The sequence below is a fragment of the Myotis lucifugus genome, unplaced genomic scaffold (assembly GCF_000147115.1).
Source record: "Myotis lucifugus unplaced genomic scaffold, Myoluc2.0 scaffold_1011, whole genome shotgun sequence".
Classification (NCBI taxonomy): domain Eukaryota; kingdom Metazoa; phylum Chordata; class Mammalia; order Chiroptera; family Vespertilionidae; genus Myotis; species Myotis lucifugus.
The window spans coordinates 24,967-46,133 of record NW_005872059.1 but is presented as its reverse complement, the minus strand read 5'-3'; the positions used below and the strand labels follow the sequence as shown (position 1 = coordinate 46,133).

General features: G+C 42.4%; 1 protein-coding gene across 1 annotated transcript; it reads right to left on the bottom strand.

The window, feature by feature from the left end:
• Nucleotides 1-350: 350 nt before the first annotated feature.
• On the bottom strand, nucleotides 351-3,838 carry LOC111824223 (zinc finger protein OZF-like). Its single transcript, XM_023747838.1, has 2 exons — nucleotides 3,718-3,838; nucleotides 351-1,981 (listed from the first exon to the last, which is right to left on the bottom strand). The coding sequence occupies exons 1-2, from the start codon at nucleotides 3,836-3,838 to the stop codon at nucleotides 414-416; spliced, it is 1,689 nt and encodes a 562-aa protein (XP_023603606.1). The 3' UTR covers nucleotides 351-413.
• Nucleotides 3,839-21,167: the final 17,329 nt, after the last annotated feature.

Sequence of the window (21,167 nt, the reverse complement as noted above, 5' to 3'; positions counted from 1 at the left end):
GACATGTTAGCAAATACAACGCAGCTCCTTCAAGTCTCACTTGTACCTCAAATTTATGACAAATCTAGCAGAGTGTATGTTCTCATTAAAGGGGTTTACATTCATGTAAATGGGTCCCATGGAGGCCCTTAAGTGTTCTTATTTTTAGTGAGAAAAATAAAACATTCCCTGCACATTTACATCTTTTCTCCAGTGTGAAATTTCAGGTGTCTAACCAGGTTATGATTGTAGCAAAAAGAAATCCCACACTCACTACACTCACCGTGTGAACTCTCTTCTATTCACTGGGGATAGAGCTTTCACTAAAGGATTTCCCACATTCACTACACTCATATGGCTTTTCTCCAGTGTGGAATCTTTGGTGTATAGTGAGGGCAGCTTTTTCTCTGAAATGCTTCCCACATTCAGTACACTCATGGATTTTCTCCAGTGTGAACTGTGTGGTGTTTAGTGAGGTGACACCTTTGACTGAAGGACTTGCCACAGTCACTACACTCATATGGCTTTTCTCCAGTGTGAACTCTGTGGTGTTTAGTGAGGGCAGATCTTTCCCTGAAATGTTTCCCACATTCACTACACTCATATGGCTTTTCGTCAGTGTGAACTCTGTGGTGTTTAGTGAGGGCAGCCTTTTCTCTGAAATGCTTCCCACATTCACTACACTCATATGGCTTTTCTGCAGTGTGAACTCTGTAGTGTTTAGTGAGTTCAGCCCTTTTAGTGAAATGGTTCCCACATTCACTACACTCATATGGCTTCTCTCCAGTGTGAACTCTTTGGTGTATAGTGAGGTGACACCTTTGACTGAAGGACTTGCCACAATCACTACACTCATATGGCTTTTCTCCAGTGTGAACTCTGTGGTGTTTAGTAAGGTAAGATCTTCGACTGAAGGGCTTCCCACATTCACTACACTCATATGGCTTTTCTCCAGTATGAACTCTGTGGTGTCTAGTGAAGATAGACCTTTGACTGAAGGACTTCCCACATTCACTACACTCATATGGCTTTTCGCCAGTGTGAACTCTGTGGTGTTTAGTGAGGGCACCCTTTTCTCTGAAATGCTTCCCACATACGCTACACTCATATGGCTTTTCTCCAGTGTGAACTCTGTAGTGTTTAGTGAGTTCAGCCCTTTTAGGGAAATGCTTCCCACATTCACTACACTCATATGGTTTTTCTCCAGTGTGAACTCTGTGGTGTTTAGTGAGGGCAGCCTTTAATCTGAAATGCTTCCCACATTCGCTACACTCATATGGCTTTTCTCCAGTGTGAACTCTTTGGTGTACAATGAGGTGACACTTTTGACGAAAGGATATCCCACATTCACTGCACTCATAAGGCTTTTCTCCAGTGTGAACTCTCCCATGTGGAGGGTGGTTAAACATTTGTCTACACACTTCCCCACACTTATTATACTCATAAAGCATATCTCCAGAGCAGAGACCTTTCTGATAAGCAACTTTCTGTTTCTGGCTGTCAGCTCTTTCACATTCAACCCACTGGTGATGTCTTTTTCCACTTAGAAATTCCTGTGAAATCTCATTGTTATTGTGTGGCTCCATAGTGTTAAGAGTGGCCTTGTGCTGGAGAAGCCCTAAGATGGCTGGGGAGTCTTCCCCAACGTCTGTCCTAGCTGCAGGCATCCCAGATAAGTAGAAGCAGCAACTGGTCACAAGCAAGGTACTCTCCATATCTTCTTTCCAGGGCTTCTCTCCACTGGCATCCTTCTGTTGCTGGTGAGGGATTGCACTGAAACACAAGTCTCTCAAACATGCATCACTTAAGAACACATTCTTCTCAAAGTAAACCACTTGTAACTCACTCAGGTGCAAAATATCTTTTAACACTGAGAAGCACGGCTTACACAGATGGGTCCTCTGGGTGGTTGCAGCTGTCCTGGAAGCCCTGACCTGAGAATCTCCTATAGATACACTGTGCTGAGAATAGGCCTCCACATCATCCATCTTACGCCAAGGACCTGAAAACAGAGGAATGATGAGGAAATGAATGTTGACTCTGGTGACAGGGGGAAGTCCCATTATAAAAGTGGGTTGCACATTGGTTTCCTGCAACTGGCTGAAAATAAAAGACCTGAAAGATGGATTAGTAAGAGGTCACTCTGAAGTTCTTGAGCACTGAAGATCACAAAACAAGGGAGACTTCAGCAGAAATAGAGCAAAAATAAGACAAGTACCACATGGAGGAGAAGTGGACTGTCCAGTTCATTCTGCTGCTAACAGCATTCAGTAGATCAGTGATGGTGAACCTATGGCACGCTTGTCAGAGTTGACACACAAACTCATTTTTCTGGTTGATTTTCCTTTGTTAAATGGCATTTAAATACATAAAATAAATATCACAAGTATAAATCTTTGTTTTACTATGGTTGCAAATATCAAAAAATTTCTATTTGTGACACGGCACCAGAGTTAAGTTAGGGTTTTTCAAAATGCTGACACGCCGAGCTCAAAAGGTTTGCCATCACTGCAGCAGATCTTCTATGCTGGTGACACGGGCAAGCTGTGCAGAAGTTTGGTTACATCTCATTCCAAGTAAAATCCAATAAACAATTAGCTGGTATTTTAGGAGTATTTAAGCATGTACACTGAGTGGCCAGATTATTATGACTGGCCAGATTATTATGACCAACTCACCAGTACAATGAAATGAATTAGTTATGCAAAGAATAATAATAATAATGATGATAATAAAACCTTGAGAGTATTTGCTTAGGAAGTTTTCAATATTGAGTATTTTGGAAGTGTCAATGAAGTACTGATGGGGTGGTCATTATAATCTGGCCACTCAGTGTATGTGCTCCTTATAACACTTGCATAGGTCCATGTTGTAGAATACTGCAGAAAGAGATGTGCAAAGGAATAGGTGATGTAAAAAGGACACAAAGGCAAAGATATCCAAAGGTAGAAAGTCACTGATGAAATGAGAAGCCAGCAAAGTGTCAAATATGGAAAAGGAAATGTATAAATGAGGGGTGGCCATTGGAACTTGCACCAAACATCATTAGACAGGAGCAGGTTCCTGGTACAATCTGAACACCATCCTTATGTCATACCTCCCCCGAGCTGCCACTCAGCCAGGCCAGGCTTCCCCTAGGAACATCCTGTACGTTCACCCTGCAGAAACCCAGGGTTCTCTCTGCACCTCCTTCTCTAGAAATATCTACAAACTAAATATTCCAAGTTTCAATGAAAGACAACAGAGGTGAGCAGCCATCACTTGCCCATAGCATTTGGCTTGCAATAGTATTCACAGAAGGTAATATTACAAACAACAATGGAAGGAGGGTCTTACAATAACAGCAACTGGTTCATGTATATAAAGAAGATACCTGGCACAGGCATTCACCAAGGTCCTTATCTACAGGAAAGGTGGAGAAGTGGAGGCCATGGATCTTGATATAGTCACCCTTCCTGGGTGCGGAAGAGCAGGAGGGACCTATTAAGCTGTCTGTAAGGCTGCTGACACCCAGACACTTCCTGCAGTTCCGAAGGCAACTGGTGTTAGGGAAGTTTGTGGAGTCTATTGCTCAGGGCTCTCTGAGAGCTCAGCACTGGCAGCCACAGCCCATTTCACAAGACAGTGGGGGAAATGAGCAGAGCCCATGGTCTTGCTTTGAGAGAGACAGTGCTATGTCTGGAGAATAAATAAAGAGTGGGCATCACTTCAGGACACTAGGAGAGATGAAGGTCTTACCTACGAATGATACAAGTGAAAACACTTCCAGCATCACATCACAGTATAGACGTCTCTGAGCCTCATCAAGGATCTCCCACTCCTCCTGAGCGAATGCAATGGCCACGTCCTCAAAATTCATATCCTGTCATAATGAGGACAGTACATCCCATGATAAGATTCTCTCTTGAGATGCCAAATTTGTCACACTCCCCACCCTGCACATCCATCTGCTTCCTCTACTCCCCACATCAGGGAAGACAGCAGGCCTTAGTCCCATCAAAGTCAATCTCTCCTTATATTCCTACTAGAGGCCTGGTGCACAAAAATTTGTGCACTTCGGGGCGGGGGGGGGGGGCCCTCAGCCCAGCCTATGCCCTCTTGCAGTCTGGGACCCCTAGGAAGATGTCCACCTGCTGGCTTAGTCCCACTCCCTGGTGGATCGGGCCCAAGCTGGTAGTCACACATTCCTCTGGCAGCCCGGCAGCCCTGGGGAAATGTCCACTTGCCAGCAGGGAGCAGGCCTAAGCTGCAGTCAGACATCCTTAGCGCTGCTGAGGAAGTTGAAGAAGCTCCCACCACCACCGCTGTACTGGCAGCCATAAGCCTGGCTTGTGGCTGAGGAGAGCTCCCCCTGTGGGAGTGCACTGACCTCCAGGGGGCAGCTCCTGCACTGAGCGTCTGCCCCCTGGTGGTCAGTGTGTGTCATAGTGACCAGTCATTCCCAGTCGTTCTGCTGTTAGGGTCAGTTTGCATATTACCCTTTTATTATATAAGATAGAGGCCTGGTGCATGGGTGGGGGCCGGCTGGTTTGCCCTGAAGGGTGACCTGGATCAGGGTGGGGGTCCCACTGGGGTGCCTGGCCAGCCTTGGTGAGGGGCTGATGGGTGTTTGCAGGCTGGTCACATCCCCTTCAGGGTGGGGGTTCCCCACTGGGGTGCCTGGCCAGCCTGGGTGAGGGGTTGATGGGTGTTTGCAGGCTGTTGAAGCCCCCACCCCCCCAGTAGGAACCCTCACCCAATGGAGGTTTGGCTAGCCTGGGCGAGGGGCTGATGGGTACACCTCCCATATTATTCTTTGGATCATTCATGGCATGCTCTGCCCTCAAGAGAACCATGGCTGCTAGTCACCACAGGTCCCTGGGCTGTGCTGGTGTTCACATGTGTGTGGACTGGCTAGTTGATTAAAACACATATATTGATTTGAGACAGAAAAATAGGGAGATATATATATATTCAGATTATTATGACCAGCCTAATTATTATGACCATCCCATGAGTACAATGAAGTGAATTAGTTATGCAAATAATAATAATAATAATACCTTGAGAGTATTTTCTTAGAAAGTTTTCAATATTTAGTATTTTTGGAAGTGTCAATGAAGTACTGATGGGGTGAAAATAATAATCTGGTCAGTCAGTATATATATATATATATATATAGATAGAGAGAGAGAGAGAGAGAGAGAGAGAGAGAGAGAGAGAAATTTTTTCCATTAATTTTATATATTCTTTGATTAACTCTTGTAATTTATCTCACCAGGGGTGGAATTTGCAACATTCCATTATTGAAATTGTTCTCTGACCCACTTAGCCGTTTGACCTCAGTCAGACATATGTGACATTTTAAGTAAAACAACCCAATAATGTACCTGAGAATAGATAGATACAAAACCCATCATGATGACAGATAGTGGTGGAAAGCTAGAATAGGATTCATGGGATTTCATAAGTGTCTTTTTTACAAGAAAATATTTAAAGTAAGCTATTTCAATGTCAGACTGTATTATTGCATCAACTATTTCATAGGCGACAATGAAGCACTGATAAGGGCAAGAGGAACTTGGTATCAACGATGCAGGCATGCAGGGAAAACCAAAAGGATATATATTTTTTTAATGTCCATTTTAAATCAATTCTACTTAAATCAGTTTTTAAAAAAAGATTTAAACTTGATGTTTCCCAATAAATTTACTGTTTTATTACGAAAATTTTTGAACACAATTGGTGCTACTGTATCAGCATATTGGAAATAAAAATATAATGATGTACTACTGAAATATCTTATCATGTCCATGTTCAGAGCCATCATTTTGGCCGTTTGAACCTCACAATGATGAAAGTATTTACACAAGGGATATTAATAAAGATTACAATCCTAGACTTCACTTGAATTTTGAATGCTTAGACTTAAATAAGAATGCTGGAGAATGTTACCAATACAGATTAAACCTGTGAGAGTATGATATAAGTGGGTTTAAATTATACTTAGGAAAAATATGGGGGAAAATTTTCCATTCCAATATTCAAAACCTATGGTTCCATATACATAGCAAAAAAGTTACTTGAGTCTTTGAGGTACGAGTGAACTTCAAATATCTCTTAAATTGTGCACCATCCTCCTATTGGTTAAATAATAAATTCACACACACACATATTAGAGGCCTGGTGCACGAAATTCTAGCACTAGGGAGAGGGTGGTCCCTCAGCTTGGCCTGAGCCCTCTCACAGTCTGGGATCCCTTGGGAGATGTCCGACTGACAGCTTAGGCCCGCTCCCCAAGGAGAGCCATGGAGGTGGGAGAGGCTTCTGCCACCTCCACTGCACTTGGCAGCTTTGAGCCCAGCTTCTGGCTGAGCAGCGCTCTCCTGTGGCAGTGCACTGACAACCAGGATGCAGCTCCTGCATTGAGCGTCTGTACCCTAGTTGTCAGTGCGCATCATAGTGACCAGTTGTTCTGCTGTTTGGTCTCTTTGCGTATTTAAAGGCTAATATGCAAAGAGACCGAACAGCAGAACAACTGGTATGCATGCTTTTATGGATTTCAGAGAGGGAGAGAAAGAGAGAGAGACAGAGAGAGAGAGAGAGAGAGAGAGAGAGAGAGAGAGAAACATCGATGATGAGAGAGAATAATTGATTGTCTGCCTCCTGTGCACACCCCACTAGGAATGGAGCCCACAACTGGGCATGTGCCCTTGACTGGAACTGAACCTGGGACCCTTCAGTCCATAGGCTGATGTTCTATCCACTGAGGCAAACAAGCTAGGCCTCATTTTATATTTTTAAATTCTTATTGTTGAAAGAATTATTTATGTCCCATTTTCAACCCTTTGACCTCTCCAGCCGAACCCCTCCTCTCCCACCCTGGATTCCACTCCCGATTGTCTGTGCCCATTGATTATGCTTCTACGCATACAAGTTCTTTGGCTGATCTCTTATCCTCCAAACCCCGCTACCCTCTCACACCTTTTTTCTGAGGTTTGAAGGTCTCTTTGATGCTTTTGTCTCTGAATCTATTTTTGTTCATCACTTTATGCCAGTGGTCTTCAACCTTCCTAATGCTGCGACCCTTTAATAAAGTTCCTCATGTTGTGGTGAACCCCAATTTCATTGTTACAAATTGAACATAATTAAAGCATAGTGTTTAATCACAAAAACAATATATAATTATATATGTGTTTTCCAATGGTCTTAGGTGACCCCTGTGAAAGGGTTGTTTAATCCCCAAAGGGGCCGTGACCCACAGGTTGAGAACCGCTGGTTTATGCTGTTCATTATATTCCACAAATGATGATATCATGTGATACTGATCTTTCTCTGACTGGCTTATTTTGCTTAGCATAATGCTCTCCAGGTAATAAATTCATTTTAAAAATTGTTAAAAGATTCTGAGCAGACATTTTAACAAATATGATAAAGACAATGTGAATATATGTATGAAACAAATGCTCACCATCAAAAATTGTTAGGTAAATGAAAGTAAAACAAAGGTGAGGTAATCCTATATTCATTGATTGGGCTAGTATTTAAAAAAATTTACCATCATATGTGCTGGCAGAGTTTCAGAAAAACAGGAATTTTCATTACTGTGGGTGGGTGGGAATGCAAAGGAAATAAGCATTTTAGATCACAGTTCCACATATCTTACAATGTAAAACTTTCACCTACACAACAACAGTTTGATCAGTAAAACATACATCTAGATAATGAACTGAACACAATATGCCCAGCAGATTTCTCTGTAATACCCCAAACCTGGAAATAACCAAAGTCATAGACACATAATTAAAGTAGTAATTCACAGTACACAATTTGTGTTGAATCTCAAAATAACTATAGGGTGAAGGAAACCAATATTTGTTAAAGAGCACACACCTTCTAGTGCCTATAAAATTATGAAAAATATGCACTACTGCGTTGTAATGGAAGGAAAATCAATGCCTACTTGTAGGACTGGGGAAGGTAGAGAGAGAGTTTGTAAAAGGGCAGAAGGTAAATATAGGGTATGCCAAAAGTAGGGTTAGAGTTGTTGGTATGGGAAGTAATACAATAATTAACCAATAATAATATAAGAATTTACTCTTCCCTGGTTAGTGTTACTCACTCAGTTAGGCATCATCCCCTACACTTAAAGGTCACTAGAACAGGTCAGGGCACTAGAACATGCCTTCCTCAAACCCCAGTAGGGGGCATGCAAGAGGCATCAGATTAACATATGTCTCTCATATAGATGTTTCTCTCCCCCCCCTCCTTCCCATTCTCCCTAAAAGAATCAATAAACTAATGTTTAAAATACTTTTGTAAAAACAATAAACTATGTGTTTTGGGTGCTCACTATTGTAAACCTATTTTTGCTCCACTGTGTACATTTGTGATAGCTAAGTTTATTTCATGTACAGCTTTATATGTACATTAAACCTCACCAAATAGTACATATTAAAAATGTGCAGTTTGTTGCATGTCATTTCTCATATCCTGGAAGGAACAGCCTTGCCATAGTCCCAGCAAATATTGGTAAGCAATCTAGACTATTATCATCAGAATCCATAAGAATGTTGACTGGTTGCAAGAAACATCCTGGGGTTGATTATAGGATTATTCTTCCTCTACCTTTGAATTCTTGTATGTTGAGCATCAACTTTGAGGTGAACACCCTAGGGGGGGCAGGAGAATAGCAAAATTATAAGACTATTTTCTCTGCCAATGACTTCAGTCATAGTAAACAGGTACGGAGGTCCTGAGAACATCTGTACACAAACATCACGCAAGCCACAGGCCCTGCTACATTTGTGGAAAACATTCAGAAGAAGCATTTTTCAACTAATTTACTGCAGTCTCTCCCACTCACGATTGAAACAGTGCTTCTGCCCTAATTGTGGTTGCACACAACCCCCAGATTCTTACCACAAATGACACCAGCCTATGAAATTTAGTCCATCATGACACATGGATCATTTGCTGAGACTTATGTCATACACACTATGAACAAAGTGCTTCACAGAAGCACAACAAAGACCTCCTCTTCAGGGTGACCTTTGACTTCACCAATAATAGAGGTACCAGGCTGCAAATTAGAACCATAAAGTCCTGCAGTCTTGCTTTAAGGCTTTTGGCAGAAATGCAAAATAAGCAAATAATGGCCAAAGAGTGGTTTTCTGCCATCATGATGTCCCTTCAGAAGCACTGAAAGTTTGGGATCCCCACAATATCTCTTCACCTCTACCTGCTGACAGATCACAATTGTGCTTTCAAGTCATCCCAGGAAGAGAATAGAACCAATAATTTAAAGGTACAAATGCAAAAAGCACCTTTATAAAAAGATCATAAACCAGAGACATATACAGCAAGTGGTTTGCATGTTGGTGAATAACTACCTGAAAAAATTCATCACAGCACCATGTGAGAAGCACAATGTCCCTGAAAGGTGTAGCATATTTTAGGACTGTGGTCTGGGGGAAACAATGGTTAGGTCCATTCCTTACTCAGAGACAAAGGAGTGAAGATCCTAAGAGCTCGGAGTACTCATCATTTCCTCAAACATAAGTAAGAATACAGAATTCATTTTTTTCTGAGCACACAGGACTTCCCACAATCAATACAGACATATAGCTTTTCTCTAGTGTGAACTCTCCTGTGGATAGGAGGTGATTGTTGCAGGAAAAAGATTTCCCATATTCACTACATTCATAAGGTTTTGCAGCACTGTGAACTCTCTAGTATTGAGTGAAGTTACTGTGTTGCCTAAAGGACTCCCCACAATCACTACACTCGTATAGCTTTTCTCTACTGTGAGTGCTGTGATGTTGAATGAGTTTGGACCTCAGGATGATGGACTTCCCATGATCACTACACTCGTATTGCATCTCTACAGTGTAAACTTTTCTATGATGAATGAGGAAAAAGATATTTCTAAAAGCTTTTCTACATTTTTTACACTTATAAATCACTACTCTGGAGTAGATAACCTGATGTTGAACAACTTTCTGGTTGTGGCTGGCAGCTTTTTCACATTCAGCCCACTCGTCATGACTTCTTCCACTGAGAAATTCTTGTGAAATCTCACTATCCAGTGTTAAAAGTGGCCTGGTGCTGGAGATTGTCTGAGATGGCTGGCAAGTCTTTCCCAACCTCCCTAATGGTTGAAGGCACCCATATTAAGTAAAAGCTGCACTGGGACACAAGTGAGGCCCTGTCCATATCTTCTTTCCAGGGCTTCTGTCCACTGGCATCTCTCTGTTGCTGGTGAGGGTTTGCAATGAAACAGAAGTCTCTCGCACATATATGTTATGGATGAAGGCTTTCTGCTCAAAATATACTACTTGGAACTCAGTCAGGTCCAAAATATCTTTTAAGACTGAGAAAAATATGTGTCTTCTGAGTTGCTGGGGCTGTCTTAAAAGCCCTGACATGACTCTCCTGGTACATATACACTCTGCTCAGAATTGGTCTCCTCATCATCCCTTTTATGCCAACAACGTGAAAATAGAAAAATGGTGAGGAACTGAATGCTGACTGTGGTGACAGTGGAAGTCCCTTTACAAAAGTGTGTTGCACATAACACGGTTCCGTGCAATTGACTCACAACAAAAGATCTATAGGAAGGATTATAAGTTACTCCCATGAAGGTCTGGGCTACTGAAGATCACAAAACAAGGAAGATCTCAAACAAAATATGACACATGCAGTAAGCACCACGTGGAAGAGAAGCAGGATCTTCAGCTCATTCTTCTGCTAACAGAGTTGAGCATGGTTTGTCTGCTGGTGACGTGGAAAGCTGTGCTGAAATATGGTTATGTCTCATTCCAAGTAATCTATATATATAAAAGGGTAATATGCAAAGTGACCCCTTCGGAGTTAGTCCTGGAGAACGATCGCTCGCTATGACATGTGCTGACCACCAGGAGGCAGTGCGGAACATGGTGGGTGACCAATGGCAGCAGCAGGGGAAACGAGGGAAGGAGGAGGTGGGGGAACCATGCGGTGGCAGCGTGGAAGGGGAAACCATGCGGTGGTGGCACGCGTGTGGCAAGGGATGGAGGAGGTGGGCAGGCAGAAAATCTGATCGGCCATGATCGCTGGCCTGGCCTAGGGACCCTACTCATGGACAAATTTCATGCACCGGGCCTCTACTATTCAATAAATTAGTACCTGATGTTCAAGAACTATTTAAGCTTGTAGGTGCACCTCATAACACATGTACAGGTCAATGTTAGAGAATACTGAAGACGGAGCAATGCAGAGGAACAGGTGAAGGTAGTCAATGGCCAGGAAGTCACAGGTGAGATGATAAGTTAGCACAGTGTCAAGTTAGCACAGTGTCAAGTATGGCAAAAAAAAAAAAAGTAGAAATGTAGTATTAGCCATTGCGACTAGATAAGAAGAAATAAAAGGCATCCAAATTGGAAAAGAGGAAGGAAAACTGTTCTTATTCGCACATGACATGATATGGTACATAAAAAACCCTAAGGACTCCATCAAAAAACTACTAGACTTAATAAATGAATTCAGCAATGTAGCAGGATACAAAATCAACACCAAGAAATCTATGGCATTTCTATACATCAATAGTGAATTTACAGAAAGAGAGACTAAAAAAGCAATCACATTTACCATCACACCAAAAAAATTAAGATACCTAGGAAAAAACCTAACTAAAGAGGTAAAAGACCTCTACTCAGAAAACTACAGGACATATCAACATATATTCCTCTAAAGAGATAGAGGAAGACATAAACAGATGGAAGAACATACAATAGAATCAACATCATTAAAATGTCCATACTACCCAAAGCAACCTAAAAATTCAATGCACTTCCCATTAATATACCAACAACATATTTCACAGACCTAGAAGGAACTCTCCAAAAATTGATCTGGAATAAAAAAAGACCCCGAATAGCTGCAGCGATCCTGAGAAAGAAGAACAAAGTAGGTGGGATTTCAATACCTGATATCAAGCTGTATTACAAAGCCACTGCTCTCAAAACTGCCTGGTACTGGCACAAGAACAGACATATAGATCAATGGAATAGAATATAGAGCCCAGAAATTCACCCGAACCAATATGCTCAATTAATATTTGACAAAGGAGGGAAGGACTTACAATGGAGTCAAGATAGTCTCTTCAATAAATGGTGTTGGGAAAATTGGAAAGATACATGCAAGAAAATGAAACCAGACCACCAACTTACACCATACACAAAAATAAACTGAAAATGGATAAAGGACTTAAATGTAAGATGGGAAATCATAAAAATACAAGAGGAATCCAAAGGCAACAAAATCTCAGACATATGCCGAAGCAATTTCTTCACTGATACAGCTCCTAGACCTAGGGCATTGGAAACTAAAGAGAAAATAACAGAGGCAGTCAAAAAATCACAAATGTATTGACTACATTCCAAGGTTTGGAATGAGGAACCTAGTTTTCAAAAAAAGCAATTTACAGAAGCAGAGACAGCATGCAATCCAAACCACTGTTTTGGGTAAACACATTATCTAGAGTCCTTGGGTAACCTAGGTTAAACTTAGGCATGTTATCTAAACCACAGTCCTGGGTCTCCAGAACACTGAGTTGACAAGTTAACTGGAGCCTTCCAACCCTGGGACAGCTGTGCTGTCCCTCCCAGGCAAAGGAAAAATGTGCCCTTTAAGACCAGTATGAAACCACAGTTTCTACCTGAAATAATCGTCACCATACTTCACTTTAGAAATTGGATTACTGCTATCAGTCCCTTTTAAAGACTTTGACATAAGCTATTTAACTTTTGTTTAGGGAGGGAACATATAACCTTTATTTGTCCTTAGTTTAAGGAAAGCAGGGTTTTCAAGATTTAAGAGATTGGAAAAATGACTTAGAAGCATTAAAAATGTCTTCTTAAAAATAGTATTAAATAAATCTGCAAGGCAAGCACACTTCCTCCACCATCCACATTTCTGTAGTAAAACTCCGCCTTAAAGCTCCACCCCTGAAATTCCATCCTGCCTCAGTGAGCAGACATTCCTTTTTGGCTAAATCAGAGGGAGGGGCCTTTGCTGTTTCAAGATGGCGGCCAACAGGGGAGCAGCAAGCCATGTGGCTGACACGGTGGCAGCCAAGTCATGCAGCTCAAAATGGTGGCTGTCTACACTGTTTTTTTGTTGTTTTTTTTTGACAGAGCAAATCAAAATCCCTAAAAGATAGATGGCCAACATTATATTGTAGACAAACTGAAATCTCATCAGCTGTTTATACCTTTTATAATTATCTTAAAGAATATCAATTAAATTTAAACTGGTTTCTGTATTAAAAATTTTCAGTTGAGGTCATAAAATTAATCCTTTTTAATCAGACCAATAAGCAAAGGCATTTAGTTACCACAACTACACAATTTTTCCCAATTCAATCTGAACCTTAAACTTTTAGCTGGCAAGTCAAATACTTAGCATTTCTTAATCAGTAACATTTTTAATCAACCAACAGATTCAATTCTGTCCTCTAGCAATATTTCAGCATTATTTCACTTCAAAATACCTAGACATAAGTTTTTATACGAACTTTGTCCCGACCCCATGATGATCGGTGATGAGAGACAGACAAGGGAGGGGGTGACCTGTATTCACAGATCCTCACTCAGATGCCCCCCTGACCAAATTTGTGGAGCCACACAAAGGAGAGGAGAGGACAGACCCCCTCCCTCCACACTCACACATTTTCACCAGACATTCACTCAGAGTTTAAACAATCCATCCAATTTCTAACAATTTCCCAATTCCTGGGGGAGCTCTATAGCCTCCCCTAATCTCTTTGAAATGATCAATCATAATACTTAAAGGAGTAGTTTGAGTCTGTCCCTGGCGATTGGCCAGGTGCAAGTCGGTGTCTTGTTATACAGGATGTGGGTTGTGTCTATTGGGCCCACTTCCCTTGATTATCATTGGTTAGTTTAAAGAAATCCTAGGTGTGGCTAGCAGAGGCTTGGGCTTCCAGGAAAAAGCTCCTTGCTGAGCACATGGCTAATGGCTGCTGCACCAAAAATGGAGGATCTGGGGCAAGATGAAGGGTGTAGCCCTCGCCCTTTCAGTCACCACAAAATGAGGAATGTATTAAAGGGTCGCGGCATCAGGAAGGTTGAAAATCACTGTTCTATGGGCTCACCTGCTCAGTGCCCTTGCCCAACCCAGAGGCCAGGTGCCCTCCAGATGCCTGTGTTATCTCCGGGCTCAGTCCTCAGGGCTCACTCTGCCAGTTCCCTTATCATTTACAGGACTTCCCCTTCCTGTCCACAGCTGCTGTCCTCTGTCTTCTAGTCTGTCCTTCCTCTGAGCAATGTTAGGAAAAGTTAGAAACCGGCCTCAGAAAATTCCCTCTTTTTTTCACAACCATCTATGGCCCCAGCGTTCTGAAAATGAAAGTAAAACTGCTCGTGCAAAACCTCACCTCATCTCTCTGTTGCCTTTAGATCCACAACAGACCCGGGTTTTCCTAATCCTCCTGCCTCAGCCCCACCACCGTGTCCTTAGAAGGTGGCACTGCAGCCTGTGGCCCTCATCCCCCATCACACCCTGGGTCATCCAGGAGAGACTCACTGTTCTGGATGCGGCTTCCTGGGCGGTGGGACCTGAGAGGCGGGTCCCCAAGGCTGGGGGGTTAAACGGGGTCAGGCTGCGGGAACGCTGTGAGCAGAGAGGAGTCCGGGAGGCACGGAGGCCCCGATACCGGCCTGTTGGTGCCCAACCAGCGTCAGACACACCCCACACAGCAAGGACGCTGCCTCCTAGGCCTCCTCCTACTCATGACCAGTGGGCTGAGGCCTGTGAAGCTTTGAAGAAAGTGAAGAGGTCAAAATGCCCGCCAGGAGGAGGACGGCGGAAGTCCCGCCCTAACCGGATGCCCTGACAACAAAAGTTCCCTTTAGCTCCGCCCACGTCAGGCGTTCCTTTCTGGGTAATATAGTTTTCTCAAACGCCGACAGGATGGCTAGGTTCCCAGCCAATGACATTGGTGAATAAAGGTGATGTGTTCAGCAAGAGGACCTGGGGAAAGATAAGATGGGACCAGAGGCCTGGTTAACTGGAACAGACTGGCAGATCTCCCAGGAGAGGGCTGTGGGGAGGACTGGGAGAGATCCCCCAAGGAATATATATGCACAGGGGAAAATGGGAGACATCTGTAATACTATCAACGCTAAAAAAAATACGTTTTTTTATTTTAAATAATATAGCCCAGCTGGTATGACTCAATGGTTGAGCATTGACCTATGATCCATGAGGTCCTGGTGCTATTCCTGGTCAGGGAACATACATGGGTTGTAGGTTCAATTCTCAATTGGGTGGGGGTGAGAATGTGCAGGAGGCAGCGAATCAGTAATTCTCTCTCATGATTGATGTATTTATCTCTCCCCCTCTCTTCCTCTCTCCAAAATCAATAAAAATATATTTTGGAATGTATATACATATATGCATAGTCCATGGACATAGACAATAATGGGGTGAGGGCCTAGAATGGTGTGGTCAGGAGAGAGGGAAGCAAAGGGGATTGAGGATGGAGGAAACTGGGACTATTTTTAATAGAGTCTAAAATAAAAAAGATAGTTTGCACATATGGCATGGCTCAGTGGTTGGGCGTGGACCCATGAATCAAGTTATCTCTGGCAGGATTCTAGGTCAGGGCACACGCCTAGATTCGGGAGCTCCATCCCTGTAGGGGGCATGCAGGAGACAACTGATCAATGATTCTCTCTCATCATTGATTTTTCTACATCTCCCTCTCTCTCTAAAAAATCAATTAAAAAAAGGAATAGTGTTAAGATTGATTTGAGTCAACAACACTGAAGTGAATGAGGGCTATCACATTTCTTTCAAGTTCTCAAAGAAAAATCATGACTTGGTCTCTCTTTATAGAGTATGTCCCAGGCATAGCTGTTTCCACCAACAGGAAGGAGCCTAGAGCCGGTCTGCCTCAGCTTGGTCTGTAGAGTTTGAGTTCATTACTTCATGTTAGAAAAGATTTCACAACACGAGTTCAGAAGATTTTGAGGGTACGATAAATGAAGCTGGGAATAATGAAAAAATGTAGGCCTTCTGATAGAACAAGCAACAGCACAGAGACCAGGTGTGGCTCCTTTGCCTCTCTAGAAACATTGTGGGAAATAAATGAGCCAAAGTGAGGCTGCTGTTAGCTCACTGGGCATTCAAAGTAAAGGAGGTCTTAACAGCAGATTCAGGGGGTTAGCCTAGATGAGCTGCCACTGCTCATTGCTAGCCTGGTTACAGCTTGAGTGGGATCCCTGAAAGTCTTAGAAGAGCCCAGCTGGTGTGGTTCAGTGGTTGACTGTTAAACCATGACCCTGGAGATCACTGATCAATTCTTGGTCAGGACACATGTTCAGGTGGTGGGCTGGATTCATATTGTGGTGCATGCAGGAAGCAATCTAATAGCGATTCTTTCTTATCATGATGTTTCTCTCTCTTTCTCCCCCTCTCCCTTCCTCTCTGAAATCCATAAAAATATTTTGAATGTATGCTTTAAATCACTTATACTTACATCAAAGTTTAAAATGTTTAAAACTTGCCACTTTCTATTATTTTACTATATTATCATGAATGTTCATGAGTATATTTGTACCTACTGCATCAGCATGTTGGAAATAATATGTAATGATTTGCTACTGAAATATCTTATCAGGCCCATGTTCAGTGCCATCATTTTGCCAGTTTGAAACTGATCATGATGAGAGTATTTTACACCAAGAAAATTGACAAATAGCACAAAACTTAACTTCACTGATGTACTATTGAATGCTTTAACTTAAAATGAATGGTGGAGAATGTTAGCAACATAGATTAAACTTAAAAGTGTATCTTGCAAGTGGACATTAAATTGTGCATAAGATAAAGTTTGAGAAAAACTGTTTTGCTTTCAATATTCAAAACATATAGTTCCCAATGGCAAATAAACCAATTGGGTCTTTAAGGAATGAGTGGAGTGAATACAGATGTCTTAGATGCTGAACTGTCCTCCTATCGATTAAATCCTAATTTCATTTTAAAAATCACAAAAGTTTCTGACCAAAATTTTCAACAAAAGAGATAAAGACAGCAGAAATAAATGTATAAAGAAATGCTCACCATGAAAATTTCTTATGGAAATGGATTTAAAACAAAACAAGTTAACACTATACTGATTTTGGGGCCTACAATTTAAAAATATTAAACATTGCATGTGTTTACAAGGATAAAGAAAAACTAGAATTTTCATTACTGTGTGTGTCTGGGAAAACAAAGGGAATGACCATTTTAGATCACAGTTTAACATGTCTTCAAAAGCATACCACGCACCTACACTGTAACATTTAGATAAGTGAAGCATACATTTATATAAATAACTGAATGCAACATTTCCAGAAAATTTATTTATAATACCCCAAATCTGGAAATAACAAAAACCATAAACAGATAAATATTTAAAGTGTTCATATACAGAACACAATACTACTCAGCAATAAAAAATAATTAACATTTAACATAAATATTAGTGTTGAATGTAAAATAACTGTGTATCATGAAGGAGACCAATATTTGTTAAGGAATACGCTCCTTATAGTGCTTACAATATTATGAAAAATATGAACTAATCTTGTAAGGGAAGAAAACGAATAAATGCATTTAGATGGGGCAGGTAGAAGACAGATGATGAAAGACAGGAGGTAAATATAGGGTGTGGTAAAGTAGCTTTAGAGTTGTTGTATGGAAATTAATTCAATAATCCTATATAATAGAAGGCTAATATGCAAATCGACCAAGGAGTCACTATGACACGAACTGACCACCAGGGGGCATATGCTCAATGCAAGAGCTGCCCTTTGGTGGTTAGTCCACTCCCACAGGGGTAGCACCGCTCAGCCAGAAGCTGGGCTTATAACTAGCGAGTACAGTAGTGGTGGCGGGGGCTTCTCCCACATCCAGGGCAATCAGACATCCCCAGAGGGCTCCCGGACTGCAAGAGGGCACAAGCCGGCCTGAGGCACCCCTGAGTGCATGGATTTCATACACCAGACCTCTAGTTCATAAATAATAATGCAAGTATAAACTCTTTCCTGGTCATTGCACTTCAGTAGGTTGGGCACCATCCCTTGCCCTGAAAGGTCACTGGTTCCATTCCAGGTCAGGGAATATACCTTCCTGGATTCCCTTTCGGTGGCATACAGGATGCAGCTACTTGATGTTTCTCATCTCTCTCTTTCTCTCTCTTTCTCTCTCTCTCTATCTCTTCATCTCTTTTTAAAAAGTCAATGGATGTATTTTTAAATTTATTTTAAATTTATAGAATACTTATTTTATCCTCACGTAAGGTTTGTTTGTTTTTTTCTCTTTGACTTCTATATAGATTGGAAGTGGAGAGAGAGGGGGAGAGAGAGAGAGAGAGAGAGAGAGAGAGAGAGAGAGAGAGAAAGAGAGAGAGAGAGATCCTCAAGAGAGAGACACATCAATGGGTTGCCTCCCTTATGTGCCCTGACATGGCCTTAGGATTAAACCCACAACTGAGGTCTTTGCCCTTGACCATAATGGAACCAGGGACCATTCCCTCCTGGAGCCAAAACTCTAACCACTGATTAACTGGCCAGGTCTTGCAGTCTTTCTTAAAACACAGGAATGCAATAGGGGCATCTTGGAAGCTGATTTTGGCTTTCTAAAGATGATTTCTTGAGATAGATTTATTGTAAATGTCGGAGAACCCTCATTATCTCAAATTTTATTTCTTTTATTCCATATCCTGTCCCGTTGTTGTGAATTTTGGCCAGATCCTCTGAAATTCTGTGGATGCTTATCATCAATTCTGCCTCTGTGTATGTCATTTTCCTCTGGGGTACTATCATTGTGGTGAGTATACTAAAGTACCTTACAGATACACTTTTAAGCAAAAGTGTAAGCCACTGGTCTTTTTATTTGCATTCAGTTCTGATAATTCCCCTCTGTGTACAAAGTACCCATTAGAAGGCATCCTGGGGCTCAAGGCAAACTGTGAGGCCTCCTGCAGCGAAGGTCAACTCTGTCCACAGGGCCCACAGTTCAGCCATAACCATGCTTTCTGATCCTGGTTGTTCAAACCAACCACAATGACTATCTTCAGTTTCCTGGTCAAAGAACTTGCTAAATTGTGGGTTCCACCCCAATAGGGGGCCTGTAGGAGGCAGCCTATCGCTAATGATCTCTCATCATTGATATTTCTATATCTCTCCCGCTCTCTAACCTGTCTGAAATAAATTAAAACATTTTTAATTTCTTTATTGATTAAGGTATTACATATATGTCCTCATCCCGCCATTACCCTCCCAGATACCTCTACTCCCTGTCTTCTGTGTCCATTGGTTAGTAATATATGCATGCATACAAGTCCTTTGGTTAATCTCTCCCCCTTACCCTGACCCTCTCCTACCTTACCTCTGAGTTTGGACAGTCTGATCAATGCTTCTCTATCTCTGGATCTGAATGCAATTTATAATCAACTAGTAGCCTAGTGCACAAAATTTTGTGCACTCGCGGTGGCGGGGGGCTGTCCCTCAGCTATTAAACATTTATTGGCAAAACACTGACCACACTGGTGGTGGCGGTGGTCTTATCAGAATGTGTTATATTATGCAGATGAAAATCTATTTAAACAGATTTGATGTAGATATTTTCAAAGATGGAAGAATTGTCCCTGTCAACTATTTTAGTTGATTCATATCTTCACTAACTGTCATCATTGCAAAGTTTGCAGTCCCCATATGGATTGTTGGATATAATAGGTCATGCGCTGTCCCTGTCCTTTGTAGCCTTTGTTACCTTAAGGACTCTAGCTTTCCATTTATATGTTTAAGTACCAACCTACCGGCTTAAAAATGTAAGCTTTTAACACTGCTCTCTCTGTTCTTTATCCTTCCGATAAAAAGTGGAGTTGGGTTGCAGCACAGGAGAGAAATTCAGAAGGGGAATATTGAAGTAATGACTGTAGTAGGAGAAGAGGGAACCTATTTCCCTGGCCACAGGCGCTGGCGCCCTGGACCACAGGGCTGGCAGCTTCTCTGGGTGGCTGCAGCCTTGGACCTCAGGCGGCTGGCTTGTCCATCTCCTGGCTGCGGCCAGCCGCAGGCGCTGGCGCCTGGACCAAAGGTGGGTGGCTTCTTCCTCTGGCGGCTTCTTCTTCTATGCTTCCAGGTGGGAGCAGTCAGTTATGTGTATATGTGTGTGCATGCAAACATAGGCGTGTACACGTGTGTATGTGGAAATCTGCTGGGCAAGTCAAAACCATAGAAGAGTTGCCACCTATCTCTTGAATATTCCCGAGATATCCCCCACTTTTGTATTCTATCACTACTGGAGAGTCATTATTTGCAGCCAGCCAGCCAGTGACTCTCTCAGTGTCTATTTCTGACTTCTTCTTTCCCTGTCTGTCTTCCAACCCCTATTCATATTTCCACCTGGATGCATCATTTTTACTCCCAATATGCTGTGTAGAGAAGGAGTCAGGATGCTGTCTTCCCATGAATAGTACTCAGTAAAAAACCAATTGCATTTTAGTTGGGCAATGCCCCCACCCACCCTTCAAATTCCTGCCAGCATGCATTTCTCTTTCCCTTTTTGTTTGATGGATTGTTCTGCTGCTCCTTCTCCTCACCCCACCACCCTTGGATCTAATGTAAAATTCTTTTACCATGTCAAGAAATTATTAAAAATATAGGTACTTTGTAAAAAAAATATATGTACTTCTCCAATCACTGCCCGGCTTCTATGATCACCGGCTGGAGGGTGGGCAAAGGCGGCCCTCAGGGACACCTTTGCCATGCTACCCGGCTCTTGCCTGCCGCCTGGGTTTCTGATCACTGTCAGCAGCAGGTGGCTTCTTCCATCCTTCCCCTTTCGCCTCCCAGCATTGCGCCTAGGTATGCAAATTAACCGCCATCTTTGGTAGCAGTTTCCCTGATTAGCCAATAGGAAGCATAGTGAAGGTATGGTCAATTACCATGTTTGTCTATTATTAGATAGGATAACTAGAGGCCCAGTGGACAAATTTGTGCATGGGTGGGGTCCAGCCAGCTCAGCCCCAATTGGGGCCAATCAGGGCCGAGCCACCTGGGGAGAGTGGCCACAGGTGATTGGGTGGCAGGCCCCGCCCCAATTGGGAATGGGGGTGCCTATTGGGGTGGGGTCAGCCATGAGGAGGGGCTGTG